The sequence below is a fragment of the Sminthopsis crassicaudata genome, chromosome 2 (assembly GCF_048593235.1).
Source record: "Sminthopsis crassicaudata isolate SCR6 chromosome 2, ASM4859323v1, whole genome shotgun sequence".
Lineage (NCBI taxonomy): Eukaryota > Metazoa > Chordata > Mammalia > Dasyuromorphia > Dasyuridae > Sminthopsis > Sminthopsis crassicaudata.
Window position 1 is genome coordinate 330095070 of NC_133618.1, and position 19821 is coordinate 330114890.

A 19821-nucleotide genomic window follows, 5' to 3' on the forward strand; every position below is an offset into this window, starting at 1 on the left:
TCCCCAGATCAAGCTTATAAATATTCATGTAGCCGATATTGTGGAAGGAAATCCATCTATTATTCTTGGTCTGATTTGGACAATTATATTACACTTTCATGTAAGTACTTCAGTGTATGACATAATACATCTCCTTTCAATAATAACTTTTACGAAACACAGTAAATGCAATGAAATACAATAAAAATATGAATTCACTCTTGAAATTCCACTATGGACTTGAAGATCTGTTATTTAAAAAAGGTGTAATAGATATCATCTAGGATTATTACTATTAATGTTACTATTAATGATAATAATAACAGTTTTGTTTATTTATTTATTTTCATTCATGTTTGAGGGTTTGTTTGTTTTTTTGGAAAAAATACTGAGTTGGTTTGCCATTTTCTTAGGCTTGTTTTATAGATAAAGGAAACTGAGATAAATAGAATTAAGTGACTTGCTCAGGATCATGCAGGTCATAAATATCTGAGGTCAGATTTGAACTCAGAAAGATGAATCTTCCTGACTCTGGGGCTGTCACTATTTACTGTGCCATCTAGCTGCCCATTGACAGTAACAGCTCTCTTTTATGTGGCTTACATCATATCTATGAGGTTGGTAGTAACAAAAATAATTATCTTTATTTTACCTAAATTGTCGTCACTTAACTAAATTGTCATTTAACCCTGTGGCACACAATGGCAGTCCAGTCAAACCTAGGATTTATAGCTTTTCAGTCTAATGATCTTTCCACCACACTTATACTTAATATTTTAAAAGCTGTTTTCAAACCAAAATTTAGTGCTAAACCAACGTGGTGGTTAGTTTGGCCATAATATATGTTTCAGATCATGTAATAGTAAGTTACTGAACATCAAGAACTGGAATACTGAAACCCAACTTCTTAATACATTGCTAGAGACTCTGTTTATGCTTAGTAAATACTTACAATCATATTCCAGTGAAAAGGGTACGGGATGTACTTGCCTCTGGGCTTGAATAACTCTCTTGGATACTTAATAACTGTGTAATCATAGGTTAGTGACTTCATCTTTATGAGCATAGCTTTCTCATCAGTAAAATCTAGATAATGGCCCTTGTACTATCAGGAGGTCGATAGAAGAGCTTTGGAATCAGGAAGAAATGGGTTCAAGACCTGCCTCTGACTATAACTATGATACTGTGGACAAATCATTTATCTCTTCAATGCCACAGGCATTTCTTTAGTACTTTAAGTTACATAAAAGTTGCCAATTTGCATCACTAGAGGGAGTTTTCCACTCTAGGAACTCCTAGTGAAATCACATTTTTGTACCAAAAAAAATGCTTGTTATTTCTGTCTCTTAGAATTGGAACAAAACTTTAAAATACTATGTAAATATGAACTGTTGTCATACATTTATATCTATGATAATGATATTAGGTCCAATATGTCCAATTGCACATCAGTCTAATCTAGAACATTTTCTTTTTCTTTCTTTCTTTTTTTTTTCCCCCCTGAGGCTGGGGTTAAGTGACTTGCCCAGGGTCACACAGCTAGGAAATGTTAAGTGTCTGAGGCCAGATTTGAACTTGGGTCCTCCTGAATTCAGGGCTGGAAATCTAGAACATTTTCAAACTAGAGCAGAGCTTCTTATCCCAGGTGTATAAATTAGACTTCACTTGGGGATGGAATTATGAATAAATTTCAGAAGGCCAATGAACATGGAGAGGAAAAAATTCATATCTTTATTTCAATATAAATGTCTTCTTTTGTAATTTTTTGCATTTTATCTTATGCATTTAAAAATGTTATTCTGAAATACACTTCATCATCCTGTCCAAGGGTCCATGACATAGAAAAAAAGTCAAGAAGCTATGTAGTGAATTCTGTGGATTCACTAGACTTAATTCTTCTCCAACTCTTATAGCATGAGATATAAGTCTTTCTGTTTATTCTAGGTTAGAGATAACCCAAGCTTTGGCATGAGTGCCAAAAAAGATTTTAAAAAAAGGAAAATAATCTACATGTATCAAAAATATTCACAACAGCTCAGAGGGAAAAAAAAAAAGGAAATTGAGGGGATGCCCATCAAATTGGGGAATGACTCAATAGACTGTGATGTGTGTATATGATGGAATATTATTGTTCTATGGGAAATAATGAGCAGGATGATCTCAGGAAGAAAAGCTACCCTGAAAAGTCTGCCATGAACTCCAGCAAAGTGAAATGTTCTGTATGCAAAGTAATAGCAATGTTTCAGGATGACCAGCTATGAATGACTTTGCTATTCTCAGCAATACAGTCATCCATGACTATTCTGAGAAACTTAAACTATAAAAAATCTTATCCATATCCAGAGAAGGAACTAATTGTGTCTGAGTACAGATTGAAGCACTCTGTCTTTCCCTGTCTGTCTGTCTGTCTGTCTGTCTCTCTCTTTTCTCTCTGTCTCTATCTCTCTTATAATTTTATTTTTCTTGAGGGTTTTTATTTTCATTAGAGTGGGAGATCTAATTTTTTTTCACAACTTGGTTTTTATAGAAATGTTTTGCATAACTTCATGAAGCTTTCTTAATTGTGAGTGAGGATAAGAGAGAGAACCTAGAACGTAAAAATTTTAGAAACAAATGTAAAAAAAATTGTTTTTGAATTTGAATGTAATTGGGAAAAATATTAAACAAAAATGAATGTTGAGATCAACCAAATATGCTCTGAAAAAAATATAGAGTACTTACTTGATATTTGTAATACTTTCTTTCATTATCTGACTCACTATTGACATGAGTAGGTTTTATAATACTCTTTAATTATTTACAATTTACAATTTTCAAAACCTTTATTCATTGAATATTAACTTTGAATTCTTCTTTCCATAGATTGAAGAACTGGCTTGGATTCTTTCTTGCAATTACAATCAACCTTCTTTGGATTGTGTGAGTGTGGTAGACTTATCTCAAACTTCAGGACCTCCTCCTAAGAAACGCTCTAGAGCACAGGCTAGGTGGAAGATGTCAGCAAAGAAGGCCCTTCTCTTATGGGCCCAGGAACAGTGTACTATGTAAGTTACTTTCTATGATCTGCTGTAATTACTGCAGATTCTGGTATAAATTGAAGCTTACTCAGCATTTACAACTCTTTTAGGTCAAAATTTGAAGGTGATTGAGATTAGTCCTCCTAGAGGCTGATTTTTCTGTCTTATAACGAGAATGTGTTATTTCTCTTTTATCACTATGCAATTCCTCCTTTCATCCAGATTTGAACTTAGCCTGGTTTGCTTCTTGATGGATAAAAGAATGATCAGCAATTAGGTGGCAGTTTCTATTCTTTATCCTAGTGAATTAGGCCTAAACAGGAACCTGTTGACTTGGTGGGTTTAAGGACTAAGAATCAAGCCATATTTCCTGGATTCTTGGGGCTTTTGGGAGATCTTAATCCAGTTTGACCATGACTTCCTAGTCACATAAGGGCATCAAACAAGAAAACTGATGTAGAGTTGGGGTCCTTTATTCTTTTAGTCTCTTGTCACTGGTGAAGTTATTCATATGTGGTGATGATATATCCTCTTCATGTTAAGGCTAAGTATAATTTCTATTCTTAAATATCAGTTCACCTAAGTTTTTGTATTTAGCTTAAATACTGAATTTAAATTACTTGTCAGGTCCATCTTGCAACAGAGCTTTTGTGTAAGCTCCTTGAGAGCAGGAACTAACTATCTTTGACGTTTTTTAGTATCCCTAGTCCTTAGCAAAGTATCTGCTACATACTAGGCACTTAATAAATATTGTTTGGTGATTAATCCTGGGCCTCATCAAACCTCACAGTTGCATCACTGAAGATACAAGCCAAATAGAGACTTTCCCCCAGAACAATTTATATTGTTCCTACAAATAATAACATGATTCTTCATTTTATTTACTATTGATTAGAATGGAAAAGGTTCTAATAAAGTTTTATAAAAATATTTGTCATATTTTCTTTTTTGTCTGTAATAGGCATGGCTATGTGAATGTTACAGATTTCAAATCAAGCTGGAGAAATGGAATGGCTTTTTTAGCTGTTATTCATGCTTTGAGACCAGACCTAATTGATATGGACAGTGTAAAGGGTAGATCCAGCAAAGACAATCTAAAAGAAGCATTCAGGATTGCAGAACATGAGCTAAACATCCCCAGACTGTTGGATCCAGAAGGTAAATGATCTCTCTTCTCTTTATTACCCTATTAACTCTTTTTCTTTTGAAATCCTAGTTTCTGTGAAATCCTAACTCATGGTACAGATATACCATCCACTTATGTAGGTAATGACCCTTCCACATCTTGTTTGACAATTTTCATGAATATCATAGCAAAATCATTTATATTTGAGAGAAATAGTAACAGTATTTATGAAAGTGGAGGATTCACTCGGACCATTTATTGTTCTTTAAAATAAAAACCAGCATCGCTCTGACTTTTAAACTTCAATAATTTTAGAGTCTTCCAACCAAATGCCTCATCATGGCATAGAAGAGGCCTTGGTTACTTGAAGCAGAGAGAGTGAGGAGTGGTATATGGTTCAATTCCAATCTTCCAGGAAGTTCTTACTGTAGTACTGCAGAGATTTGTGCTTGGCTCAGTGTTTTTTTATCTTCTCTTCAATGTCTTGGATAAAGGAATAGATGACATGTCTGTTAAATTTGCAAATGGCATCAAATTGGGAGAGAGATTTATCACACTGGAAGAATAGGTCAAGATCCTAAAAGATCCTGCTAGTCTAAAGCAGAGGTATCAAACACATGGCCCATAGCCGTATGGCGCCCACGTGAATTTGAAATGTTTTTACAAAACAGTTAATGTTGTGATATGGGAGCCACCTGCCAGTGGCTGCTGGAAGTCTAACTCAGACCTGTAGAATGGTTCTCTTCATGTGAGAGGATGATGATGGTACAAGAAGACTGAGAGTCAGTTTCTGTTCTCTGATCTCCCTCCTCTTTCCTCTTGCCTCCAATTTATTTCATTCCCAATCCACAAGGAATATCTGTATAAATAAAGGCCGCTTTGCAACTCCTTCAAGTGTTATGAATTAACCTGCCCCTTCACTTAGGCATGGTCCTTAAAAGTTAAGAATACAATAAGATACAGATAAAGCACAAGAATCAGCATGTGGCCTGTAGGAATCCTCATGTATGGCTTAGTGGCCCTTATTTGTAGAATATTGCTCTAGGCAATGATGGCTTTGGTCTAAGTCTACTAAAATGGAATTCAATAGTGATAACTGTAATCTTACCTTTGGATACCAAAAAATTAATTTTACAAGTATAAGATTGAGGAGGCACGCACAATGTTTAGTTCTAGGATCAGTGCCAGAGAATCAGGCCTGGCACTGCAATGAAACACTTTTGAAAATAAAAATGACTTTTTATAACAAAAGGACTAAAATAATATAATTACTAAAAACAAATAGTGCTCTTTCTCTCAATTCTGAATTCTATAGGGCATTAATGCTGGTTTAGAAAGCACTATCATACTATGTCCAAAGGACAATCAAAGTGTATATACCCTTTGATTTGTAATACCATCACTAGGTCTGTGTCCCAAAGAGATCATAAAAAAATGGAAAAGGACTTACATGTACAAAAATATTTATAGCAGCTCTTTTTGTGGTAGTAAAGAATTAGAAATTTAAGGGATAGACCCATCAATGGGAGAGTAGCTGAACAAGTATATGAATGCAATGGAATACTATTGTGGTATAAAAAATTATGAACAGATAGATTTTAGAAAAACCTAGAAAGACTCACATGAACTGATGCTGAGTGAGGTGAGTAGAATTAAGAGAACAATGTACACAGTAACAGCAAAATTGTGTGAAGATCAACTGTGATTGACTTAGCTCTTCTCAGCAATACAATGATAGAAAATAATTCCAAAAAACTCATGTTGAAGAATGCTATCCACATCCCAGCGAAAGAACTATGAAGTCTTAATGCAGTTCGAAATATACAATTTCCACTTTTTTTTCTTTCTCATAGTTTTTCTTTTGTTGTTTTGATTTCTCTTTTCACAATATAATGAATGTGGAAATATTTTTAATAGAAATGCATATGTATAGCTTATATCAGATTGTTTGCTGTCTTGGGGAATTGGAAGGGAAAGGAAGGAGGGAAAAAATTTGGAACCTAAAATCTTATAAAAGTGAATGTGGAAATTATCTTTACATGTAATTGGAAAAATACTACTAAGTAGGAAAAATTAATATCAGTAATATCTGTATTGTGATCTTTAAAATATACAATTGTATGAAAATAAAGCAATTCCATAAGGTAATTAGAACTCTGCCAAAATCAGGGATGTGAAGTCCCCATAAATAGGGATTTTTATTATCTTAATAACCCAAATCCCAAGAATAGTCTTCTTGCTTTATGAAGTGGTGGTTCCAATGTATTTAAAAATAAATATTCTTCCTACAAAATATAGTTAGATAACAGTTGTTCTGGAGAAGATTTGGATGTATTCATAGATTGTATGATGTGGCAACCCAAAAGCTAATATTGAGCTAAATTAAGAGAGGCATAACTTCCAGGAATAGGATGATAGTACTATTGTTCTCTGCCCTTGTCACACCTCATTTGCTGTCTATTCATCTCTAGGTCCCATAATTAAAGAACATTGATAAGCTATAGAGTGTACAAATGAAGGCTATTGGAAAGCTAAAGGATATTTATGAGGATTATTTGAAAGAGTTGGGGATGTTTATTCTGGAGAAGAGGTATGAGAGGGACATGATGGCTGTCTTCAAACATTTGGAAGACTGTCACATAGGAGAGGGAATAAACTTGTTTTATCTTCCTAGAAGACAGAAGCAAGTTTAATGTGGGAAAGTCATAAAGAAGTGAATTTAGGCTTAATGTCAAGATAAACTTCCTAACAATTAGAGTTCTCTATAAGTAGAATGTAAGGCCTCAGATGTAGTACTATCTTCTTCTCTTTAAAGTTCTTCAAGACCTTCATTAGGTTTGATGATTTATTGTCTAATATGAGTTAGAGTAGTAGGCTGTTGAGTTCCTTTACATCTCTAAAATTCCATGATTGTACTACAAAAATGCTGCTACATGTAAAAAGTCTTTGGGATCTATGCCTGATGGTGAGATTGCTGGGGCAAAGAGTAGGTACAATTTTGTTAATATTTTTATTATAATTCCAATTGTTCTTCAGAACTTTTGGATCAATTCAGAGCTCTACTATAACAGTGCAGTAGTATTTCTGTCTTCCCTTAGCTCTTCCAAAAGAGTTGTCATCTTTTCTAATCTGATGGATAGAAGGTGAAATTTCAGTATCATGTTATTCACATAAATTTTGACATCATGTTGGAAAGTTATTCATTTAATCAATTTATCAATACATTTATATAAAGATGGGGATCTAATGAGCTTACAAAGAGAGTAAAGACAGAAGAGGACTCAGGACACAGCCTTGGTGTACACACACACACACACACACACACACACACACACACACACAGAGTTTGGTGATGTAATATGATCAATAATAAAGCAAAGGAAACTAAAGAGGGGCCAGGTAGATAGGAGGACAACTTAGAGAAAGCATCATGAAAACAGTGAGCAGTGTCAAATGCAGCATTGCTCAGCATTGCCAAATGCAAAAGTTAGAAAGGATAAATATTGAGATATTTCATATTTGGCAAGTAAGAAATCATTGGTAACTTTGGAGAGAAATATTTTTTTGTTGATGGAAACTGGATTGCAAGAGATTGAGAATGAATGAGATGAGAAGTGGAGGCAATGAGAGTAGGTTATGATAGTGATGAGAGCTTTGGATTCTGTTAGACTAAAGTTTTCCTTTTAAAATAATTAATTTTTCCCAATTATATATAAAATAATTTTAAACATTAATTTTTTATGATTCTTTTTTATTTTTAATAATAGCTTTTAATTTTCAAAATATATACAAAGGTAGTTTTCAACATTCATCCTTGAAAAATTCTGGGTTCCAAGTTTTTCTCCCTCCCTTTCTCCTACTCCTTTCCCCTAAATAGCAAACAATCCAATATGTGTTAAACATGTGCAATTCTTCTCTACATATTTCCACATTTATCATGTTGCACAAAAAAAGTGAGATCAAAAAAGAAAAAATGAGAAAGAAAGGGGAAAAAGCAAGCAGTGACAAAAGTGCACTTATAAAACAATAATATTCCATAATATTCACATACCATGACTTATTTAGCCATTCTCCAGTTAATGGGCATCCATTCAGTTTCCAGTTCCTTGCCACTACAAAAAGGGCTGCCACAAACATTTTTGCACATGTGAGTTCTTTTCCTTTATTTATGATCTCTTTGGGATGCAGATATAGTAGAGACACTATTGGATCAAAGGGTATGCACAGTTTGAAAGCCCTTTGGATATAGTTCCAAATTGGTTAGACTCTACCAACTCTACCAACAATGTATTAGTGTCCCAGTTTTCCCACATCCCCTCCAACATTTATCATTATCTTTTCCTGTCATCTTAGTCAATCTGAGAGGTGTGTAATGGTACCTCAGAGTTATCTTAATTTGTATTTTTCTGATCATTAGTGATTTAGAGAATTTTTTCATATGACTAGAAATGATTTTAATTTTTTTTCCTAAAAATTGTCTGTTCATATCCTTTGACCATTTATCAATTAGAGAATGGTTTGTAGTCATATCAATTATATATCAATTCTCTCTATAGTTTTACAATAAGACCTTTATCTGAGCCCTTAGGTACAAAATTTTTTTTTCAGTTTTCTGTTTCCCTTCTAATCTTGGCTGCATTGGTTTTGTTTGTACAAAACCTTATTAATTTAATATAAACAAAATTACCCATTTTGCATTTCATACTTAACATTCTTTTATTTATTTATTTTTTTGAGGCTGGGGTTAAGTGACTTGCCCAGGGTCACACAGCTAGGAAGTGTTAAGTGTCTGAGACCAGATTTGAACTCAGGTCCTCCTGAATTCAAGGCTGGTGCTCTATCCGCTGCGCCACCTCGCTGCCCCCTTAACATTCATTTTTGAAAAAAAAATTCATGAGTTCCAAATCCACCTTCTTCCTTCCCTTCCCTATTCCTTGAGAAGGCTAGCAATTATATATATATACATATATATATATATATATATGTATATACACATATACATATATACACACACATACACATATACAATCATGCAAAACATAATTCATATTAGTCATGTTGTAAAAAAAAAAAGTACAAACAAAAAACTCCCCCCAGAAGGGTAAAAAAATAGTGTGTTTGATCTGCCTTCAGATTTCACCAATTCTTGGAGCTAGATAGCATTTTTTCACTGTAAGTTTTTTGGAATTGTCTTGGATCATTGTATTGTTGAAAATACTTAACTTATTCATAGTTGATCATAGTACAATATTGCTGTTACTATGTACAACCTTCTCTCAGTTCTTCTCATTTCACTTTGCCTTAATTCATGTAAGTTTTTAATAGGTCTTTTTGAGAGATCCTATTCATCATTTCTTATAGCATAATAGTTTTCCATAAAAATCATATACTGTAACTTGTTCAACTATTCCTCAATTGATGGGCATCCCCTCAATTTCCAATTCTTTGCCCTCACAAAAATAACTTATAAATATTTTGTATATATAGGTACTCATCCTTTTTTATTTCTTTAGCATACAGATCTAATAATGGTTTTTCTAGGTCAAAGAATATGTGTGTTCTTATAACCATTTGGATATAGTTCCAAATTGCTCTCTAGGATGGTTGAATCCATTCACAACAAGTGAAAAGTTTTAAAGGATAGAGGAGAAAGGCATAAAAGGGAGAAGCTGAAGATTAGAGGGAGGATAATCAAGGAACAATTATCTGGAGAAGATGTGATAGGAAAGGACATACCTAGAGAGGATGGCTTTGGATCAGGAGAAATGATTAGAGATTTGTGAGGATACTATGAGATGGTGTTTGTAAAAAGCTTTGCAAACCTTAAATCACTATGTATGCTAGCTATTATTATTATCTTTATTACTATTTTCATTTATTTTAGAGATTAAAGTTAAAATCAGAGTTAGTGATTTCTCTATATAATTTTACATAACACAAATGTAGAGAGGCAATGTAACTTATTGGAGAATAAAACAGGAGTCCAGAAACCAGGGATCTACTCTCAGCTCTGTTATTTGTCAGTCTGTGAAACTATGGAAAATCCATTCTATTTTTTACTTCATTTTGTATCTTTACTTCTAAATATTTAAAATGAGATGATTTTCAAGGTCCTATTCAGGGGATAGTGGAGGGGAGAGGTATTGATTCATTTTATTGATTCTTTTATTCATTGATTCTTCTATTTATGTAGTATTTTTTACCAAAAATTTTTCCTTTGAGTAATATACTTTATTTTTTCTTCCTTAACCTCATTTCTTTCTCTTCTTTTTTCTTCCCTCCTTCTGTCCCATCTTCTTTCCATTTTCACTGTATTTTTTCTGTCCTAATTCCTTATTTCTAAATCTTCATTTACTTATAATATAATTTAGTATTTTTGACTCTTCAGACAATTAAGAAACTAATGAAATAATTTAAAAGAGGTAATTTCCTTATTGCATAAATGATAGTCCTTGGTTCACTACAATGAACACAGTGTGAGGACCAGTTAACTCAGTCATTTGAAATGCAACATTAATTACTGATGTAATACAAACATGGTAGTTGTTTTAGAATGTGTGAGTCATCTCTTAACCCAAATGCTTTTGTAAGGTTGTTGAGATATTTACCTGCCTCCATCATTTGTAGCTTCAAAAAGGAGTAAACGTAATGAAACTGGCATCATTATTTATCTCTGAGATCTTCTAATTGTTTTTCAATATTATTATACTTAGATTAAGTGATACTTCACCTCTCCCTGTACTCTGTGATAATTCTTTTGAACAACATATCTTGAGAGATAGAAAGATTACACATAATTTATTCATTGTTCCCACAACTTTAGCTTTATGTCTGGAATGAGTTCTAATTATTTCATTTGATTGGAATGTCTAGGTTAGACAAGATAGCTTCAAAGATCCGTCTTAACTAAGGATGACTGAATGGAGGAAAAGAATGAAAATAGTAATAATGATGACAATAATTAGTATTTATATCGTGCTTTAAGGTGTGCAAAGTTTCTTATCCTCAAAACAACCCTCGAACCTTTAAATGATTTTTATTTGAATTTTATAGCTGGAAAAGTATCTCTGAAGGGCTTACTATGTTAAGCATTAGTGATACAAATAGAAAAGTAAGCAAAATCCTAACTTTTAAGAACCTCACACTCTACTTGGAGGACACAAACATGTATGTGATGGTTCTAGCTACAGGGGCAGCTAAGTGGCACAGGAGTGCCAGAAAAACTCAGCTTCCTGGGTTCAAGTCTGGCCTCAGATTCTTACTAGCTGTGTGATCCTGGCCAGTCACTTAATTCTGTTTGTCTCAGTTTTCTTATCTGTAAAATGAGATGGAGAAGGAAATGGCAAACCCAGGCTGTAGGGAAAGACCCAAGAGTTCTTAGGATATTACAGTTTTGTAATTCTGCAGCAATTTAAAAGAATCTCTTAAGTATGTTTTGGTATTTCTCTAATACCATCAATATAAATGCCAAAATCCTTTTGTCTCTATCTTGAGTAAGATGCTAAGGGTTCTCTTTTTCTGATTTCTGCAAGGAAGCCCCTGGATAACGACTTCTTATTTCAAGCAGGGAAGCATTTCATTCTTATGTTGCCTGAACTATTAGGTCCAAGACACTTTTTGGATCTGACATTAGTGATGATGTTAAAGAATTGCCGTATCTCCGGAGTCAAACCTCATGTAGGATATGGGGAAGGAACTTGGATTTACCATAAACCCTACCACATAAAGTTCCCCTGAAGGAACTTAAAGAGTCTTTAAATTGGCTGTGCAAAATGGAATTTGCTCCCCTAGCAGTGAAAATCTTATGACTCTGTCACTGGATACCTGCTATGTTTATTAAGAATAACCCAGCAGGCCAGGTCCTTGGACAACATCGTGTTGTAGTTTGTCTTAGGTACTTTCCAACCCTGTTTCCCTCCTCTCTACCCTCTCTTTTCCCTCTAAGGACTCAAGGACGTCATGTAGCCTCTTCCCTGACCAAGGTTTTCTTGCTATACCTAATGCTTTCACTATATCTCCAATATCTTTCATTCAAACCTTCCCTCAACTTGCTGTCATATTACAAGGGATCTAGTCTAATTCACTTTAGAATGTTAATCATACTTAATGGCTTACTGTAGTATTAGACAATTTAAAGCTGGGAAGGACTTTGCATATTTTCCATTCTATTTTTTTAAATTTTATTTTAAGATAAGGAAAATTAATAACTATACAAGTCATTTGCCTATTCTCTAGAGTATATGCATTTTAACAGAGTACAATCTTAGTTTAATTTAAGGGTTCAGCAAAGCTTTCTTAGCATCTGTAAAATCAGGCCCAAAGAGTCTTTCAGTTGAGCTACAGCTTGGAACCAAAGCATCAACAGCCCTCTGGTAATTTTCATTGAAATTAACCCACTCATAAATTTTATAAGTTCCTTCTAAATCCTTGGACAATATTTAGGGAAATTAATGCATTTTATTAAAATGAGTTTAGAAATAAAAGAAAGTACATTCAGACATAGTTATATTTAGCTTCTCTACCTTGGAAATAGCCAAATGACTATTTTGGCAAACCATTCCCCTAATTTTTTATTGTTTGAGAATAACTGAGAAATGGTAAATCTCAGCTTAATGTGTTCCCAAATCATCATAAATTAAAAAATAGTGAATTTCAAAGGAATATGTTTTTTACTTTTCCAATCTAGCACTTTCTGGTTTCCCAGCCTTTGCAAGCCAAGAAAGTCTTTGCCTTCTGCCACTCTTGGCTCTGATATACTATTTGTGGCTTAGAACTTCTAATGTTGGCAGACTGCCAGAGACTCTCAGGGTGAGAATATTTTGGGATTATTGTTGAGGCTGCTATATGGTATAATCTCTTCTGGTTTGTGAATTATTGTTAAACAAATATGTGCTGACTTTATTTTTGTTGAAAAAACTTTTTTAAAAAATGTTTATTTATTTTGAACATTCTTTTTAAATTCCAGATTCTCTCCCTACCTCCTACTTCTTCCCCACCCATTGAGAAGACAAGTAAAATGATAACAATTATACGTGTGGAATCATGTAAAACATATTCACATATTAGTTATGTTTTGAAAAAGCAAGAAAAATAAAATTAAAACTACACTTTAATTTATACTCATAGAGTTACATAACTATAACAAATTTATAATCAAACTATAAATGGTAAAATAACTAATAGAATGATTTGTTTTGCAGATGTTGATGTTATCAACCCAGATGAAAAATCAATCATGACCTATGTAGCCCAGTTTCTGCAGTATTCCAAAGATTTACCTGCGGCTGGAGGTGAAGTTCAGGTAATTGTTTATATTACGTCTAACAAAGTTAATTTTGTTCTCTACTTATATAGTTCTCTCAACTGTCAAAATATTTCTTTGTCATTCTTGCATCAAGTTGTCTTGAAAATTATCATTATAGTATTGTTTAGTAATTTGACCATTTCTTTTGTCATACCTGTCAATCAGAAAACATAATTGTGAAGTTGAAACTTCACCGGGCTGAAAGGAGCATACACTGAGATTCCTTCTATTCTCTTCTTGATTTCATTTTAGATCAGGAAATCTTAATCTGCCATGTGAGAACTTTGGAAAATATATTTTGATAACTCTTTAGTTATAATTGGTTTCCTTTGTAATTCTTTGTATTTTGTTTTCTGCACTTAAAAATATTATTCTCAAAAAGGATTCATAGTCTTTATCAGATTTCCAAAGGAGTTTATGACACAAAAGAGTTAAGAACTCTCCATTTAGATAAATGAAAATATAGGTACACTTATAAGTTGCCAATTATATTTTCGCCAGAAATTTAACCACATTTAACATACCTTGTATATTTTGAAACTTGCTCTAAGCTTATGTTTTGCTGATCACCATTTTACATATATTAAGCCATGATCTTCAACAGGTCTCATCTTGAATAAGGCTTCAGTGTTTATTTAGATTTTTTTTTGGATTAAATGAAAAAAGAGATTCTTTGCCTCAATTGCTATCTATCTTAAATCACTGAATGGTGCAACCTCAGTCAAATAGGGAGCTGTTGAAAACCTTAGATTAAAAAGGCCAAAGTCTCCCATTGCATTCAGAGACATATTCTGATTTGTATCTGGTCATTGGACCCAGGATGGCTCTGGAGGAGAAAGTGAGGCAGATGACCTTACATAGCTCTCCATCTTATAAATCCAATTCTTCTGCATGTCATGGCATCATCTCTCTGATGACATGTTATTTGCCTTCATTCTTGAAAAAGACCAACAATATATTAAGCCAGAGGCTTCCCTGAATTTGGAAGAGAAACATAAGCTGAATTTACTCTGTAGTTCACTTCAATCATTTCTGATCTATTGGGCAACTGTTATCTCCTTGATTTTCTGATTAATTTTTTGGAAATAAAATCTGGATGAGAAAACAAAATTTAATTGTTTATTATGCAAGGTGGAATGAGAGAAGAGCTACTTTGGCTTAATAGGAAAAAATCCTTTGCATTAAAGAGAATAAAGGCTAGGAAAGTAAAAAATAAAATATACTTTTTTCTGATGCTGCCAAAATATGTATTCTGTCTTTGGATACAAGCAAATGCAAATACACTACACCTAGACAAACTTCGAAAGAGATAATAAAGAATTTAGACTTTAATCCCTGGCTACTCTTGGGGTGATTACTCTGCTGAAAAGAAGGCTGCCCCAGAGACCCCAGAAAACCCAACGGAGAACATTACATATTTCCACATTTATCATGCATGTGCTAAAGACTTTTTAACACAATAATGTTCTATTATATTCAGACCACAATTTGTTTAGTCATTTCCCCTAGTTGATGAGCATCCCCTTCATTTCTAATTCTTTGCTACTAAAAAGTGCTGCTATGCATTTTTTGGTGTATATGGGAACTTGCTTCTCTATTAATGCCCACTTCAGAGTATAAGTGTATATATAAGTGGAATCTTTAGGTCAAAGATATGCAAATTATAATGACTTTATTTATATGATTCTAAAATATTTCCAAAATATTTATACCAATTCACAGTTCCGTCCACAATGCACTAGTGTGCCACAACCCCTCCAACATTGTTATTTCTATCTTTTAATACCTTTGCTGATTTTCAAAGTAAGTTAAAACATTAGAATTGTTTTGATTTGCATTTCTTTTATTATTAATCATTGAGAGTACTTTTTTATATGGTTGTTAATAGTTTGGAATTTTTTTGAGGACTGGTTGTTCATATCATTTTACCATATATTTAACGACTATCCATTCTATGACTAACGTGTTTTCTTCTTGTTCTGGCCATTAGGAAAAGGTGAAAGATGCCACAGTCTGGTTGACTTCACAAGAAGAAAAGTTGCATGAGTTACAAATGGAGTCAGAAAAGGAGACATACTTTAAAAAATCTCAAGTAAGTACAAACATTGATTTCAATCATACTTAATGAAACTTATTGTATTGAATAGATTGATGAAAAGTATTCACAGGGTAAAATTATTTAACTATTAAATTCTATCCTGGTCTCAGAGTTTTGTTTCTTCAGGAAAACATTGCAGAATTGATAACTAAGCACTGATTAAGTGTCTACAAGGCTCAGAAGATTAATAAAAATATTAATGAGGTCATCACATTTTCCAAACATTCTCATTTTATTTCCCATCTTCTTGCATATTGAGGTGGATTTCTTCATATTGTAGTAGAAATGCACAGCTCTGATTCAGTGATACGTATCTTGAGATACATAACTTGATGATATTTATATCACTACATTAGTATCCATGATTTTAGGGTGGATTGACAAGAAAAATAAATCATGATATTAATTAGTGGACTTTTCTCTAGTTTAAATGGATTTTCATAAAGAACAGAAAAGCAGAACAATATTTAATTGAGGTTTAAAGCTGAAGTTATAAAGAATACATGTTGAATTATCTCTCTATTCAAATTGTAGAGAATGAGAGTTTTTTTGGAGTCATTCAATGAAGAAAAAAAAGCCTTTTTGGATGTGTTGTCGATAAAAAGGAATGCAGCCAATGATCAATCTCAATTAAGACAAGCATGGGATAAGCTCACTAACCAGGTGATTTCTGATATATTGATGTAGAAAGTTTATTTGATTTTTTTTGATTGGGCAAGTCTTTCTCATTACTAAATGGTACTTTTGACTTATGTTAGATTTCCATTAAATATTTCCCAAACAGAAGGGAAAATAGTCAGAATGATGTTTTTGTTTTGTTTTGTTTAAAGTGGAACAATGAGAGTTTATGAAGCCCCAAATCTTTATATTTCAACTTTTCTTGCCCTTGGAATCCCACTCCCATTTTCTGTGGTCCTATTTTAATAATTGCTAGATGGGAACAGGTGCTCTATCATACCCATTGAACTAAACTGTAAACCTGTTCTTTTGGTATAATCACCAATAAGAGTATTAGCCAAAGATATTAGGTTACCATTACTAGGGGAAAATGAACTTTTGAGTATCTTAGTTTGTACATTTGTATGTCTGAGATTGTCTGAATGGGCTTTTCTTATTCTATTCTAAAGATGAATAAGTAAAGTGATGCTTCATTTCTAGGCTACCATTGGGAAAGGATCTAGTCCATGTAAGTGTACTTCCAAATAGCTAAGACCTAGTCATTAATCCTCCTTTAGTAATTTTTTTTGGTGATGATATACTTTTAAAGGCAATTAGGAACCAACTCTCAAGATATTTCTAAAAGGGAAAGATTCCAAAAGAGTAGGAAGTGTCATAAACTAGTCTATGTGCCCTCTCTCAAGGAAACCAAAATATCAGCCATCACAACAGATGTATATGCCTATATATTCTCATCTGTACATAATGCACATGATAATGATCTGTAATTATATTAGGACAGCCTCAACAAAAATGTGAGAAAGCAATAAATAGGTTTTCCCTAATGATTTTCTATTGTTGACTTCTTTATTAACACATAAAATTGATTGATATAAAGTCTTGCTGTGTTTTTTTGTGAGTTGATTTTAAGAAAATGTTGAACTCAGTGGAACAAAATGCTTGCAGCCTTGGGAGGTTCTCTCATGTGATATCTTTTCTGGGAGTACTTCAGATTGTACAAGCCTATGATACTTAGTGGATTTCCTTGCATCATTTCTCCCATCTTTAATCCATCTTCCACATAGATGCCAAAGTAATCTTCCTAAAGCACACTTCTGACCTTGTTACTCCCCTTCTCAATAAGCTTCAGTGCCTTCTTGTTATCTCTAAGATTAAACAGATACTCTGCAATGAAGGATCTTCATCAAACTGCTCCAACTTCCCTTTCTGATCCTATAATGCATTACTCCCATTCATGAACTCTTTAGTCTGACTAAGCAGACCTTATTCCTCTCACTTTATACATCATATCCTGCTGTTAGCATTTTACAAAGTGATCCTTCTGTCTGGAATGCACTTGACCTCACTTTTACCTTTTAGAATCTTTGGTTTCCTTCAAAGCCCAGCTAAACTAGATGAATAGTATATACTTATTGATTGGTTGGCATTACAGACGAGATTATGGAGACAATTTTTTGAGGTATAAAACACAGAAACTTAATTGGTGACTAAATATTTCACCGATATCATAGATTTGCACAAAGTTCAAATAAAAGGATTCCTTTTTCACAATGAGCTTCTCCAAAAGCTCCTTTCATAAATAATATTAACTCAATTCTGGAACATCATAAAGAGGGTATTTTAAGAGTTTGCATACTATATGTCACACACTGTGCTAACTTTTACAAATCTTATCTTACTTGATCTTCACAACAGCTTTGGGTAGTAAATGCTATTATTATCTCTATTTTACAATTGAGAAATTGTAATAAGCATAAGTAAAATGACTAGTGAAACTAGTAACTTTCAGAGGCTGTTCTTGAACTTGAATCTTCCTAGATCAGGCTCAGCATTTTGTCCACCAAACCATGGGGCTACCTAGAGAGCTATAAATCCTACTCAAAAAAAGAAATTAGTCTGCAGCAGAAAACCAAAGTTTAGGAAAAAAGTCATTGTACATAGAGATAGATGAGCAACATTGAATTGTTAAATATCAGTGCTGCTCCTAAAATTGAATGGTTGAAGAGAATTGGGCTGGACTTCATTTAGGGAAATTAAATAATGTTTTCAATAATTCCATATTGCTCACTGACTCCCAAACCCTTCTCTTTACATTCAATATTATCATGATCACTATATGACTATGAAACGTGGATTGTTGTGATCTCAAAAAAATTTAAATTTGCATAAAGCCCAAAGGACATGGAAAGATCAATCATGGGCATAAATAATTTGTAATTTGTCACTATTACCTTTACCAAAGATATGACATTAAGGATTCAATCAAGATATATGTATCTAAACTTGCAGGTGGATTGATTGTGCAATGAGAATGAAAGACAGTAGAATATACTGAACATAATTTGATGCTTTCTTCATGATTCAAGGTCAGAATTATGAACAGTATTGTAATGCAGTGATGCCTTTATGGCTATTAAGTTGTATTGGGCTTAATTTTTTCTTTCACTTATTATCCCCAAGTTACTACACTATTGTTAATCTTACTATCTTCTTAAGTTTTCACTGTTCTCATTTTCATTTAATTTTTTTTATGCTCTTACCTTTTCCTAGGAAGTTTTATATTCATTTGGAACTTATTCTCTTTTTTATGCTCCCACCCAGCTAATTTTCCTTAAGCTTGTCACTTTTCTACTCAATAAACTCAGTGATTCCCTGCTGTCTCTCAAATCAACTATAAAGTCTTGTGTTTATTTTTTTCTCTTTATTTTTTTATATTAAAGCTTTTTATTTTCAAGACATATACATGGGTAATTTTTCAACAATGACCCTTGCAAAACCTTGTGTTTCAAATTTCTGCTTCTCTAGGTAGCAAATAATCCAATATATATGTTACTGTTTAGCTTTTTAACCACTTCACAACCTTGCATCAATTGATGTTAAACCTTCATTTGTTCATTATTCCTCCTCTCGCATTTTATGACACAGCCAGCTTGGCTTTTTCTCCATTCTTCACAGATAATAGTCCATCTCCCTTCTTTGTGTCTTTGTGCTAATTGTCTGTCATATCTGAAATGTACTCCTTTACTTCTGCCTCACGGAATCCCTTTTTTTTTTTTCCTCTTAGAACAGCTCAAGCATTCCCTTCTTTTACATGAAGCTTTTCCTGCTTTCTTCAATTTCTAATGAATTCTTTCTTAAGCTACCTTCTATCTAATGACATTACAGTTATTTGTATTTATTCTTTGTGTTTATTTTGTATATTTCTATGCAGTATATATATATGTATGTATACATATATATATATATATATATATCATCTATCTATCTATGTTTCTTTTAAGTCCTTTTTGTCTTTTCCTCAAGCTCTTTGTGATCTAGGATAGTTTTACTCATTGCATTTTATCTCCAGTGCTTGGCACCTTGCAGGTATATAATAAATATTTTTGATTTGTTGTTATGATGTAAGATGGTGACATAAGCTTAATTTCTGCCAAACTGTTTTCCAGTTTTCACAACAGTGGGTTGGTTTTTTTTGGTTGTTGTTGCCAAAAAGAGAATCCCTGTATCAACAAAATCATAAGTATGGTCTCTATCTCTATTCCCACCAGATAATTATGCTGATGTCTGCTTAGTACTCATTTGAAATCTAATAATGCTAGTTTTTTTCCTTTCTACTTTT

At 33.1% G+C, this 19821-nt stretch overlaps 1 protein-coding gene across 4 annotated transcripts in view; it reads left to right on the forward strand.

The window, feature by feature from the left end:
- Window positions 1–19821, forward strand: part of SYNE2 (spectrin repeat containing nuclear envelope protein 2) — a 385421-nt gene that overhangs the window by 81081 nt on the left and 284519 nt on the right. For all 4 annotated transcript variants that reach the window (XM_074290333.1, XM_074290335.1, XM_074290334.1 and 1 more), the window contains exons 6-11: window positions 8–100; window positions 2842–3023; window positions 3958–4154; window positions 13323–13423; window positions 15417–15518; window positions 16059–16187. In XM_074290333.1, the coding sequence (XP_074146434.1) occupies window positions 8–100; window positions 2842–3023; window positions 3958–4154; window positions 13323–13423; window positions 15417–15518; window positions 16059–16187 (804 nt within the window). The remainder of the gene's footprint in view (window positions 1–7; window positions 101–2841; window positions 3024–3957; window positions 4155–13322; window positions 13424–15416; window positions 15519–16058; window positions 16188–19821) is intronic.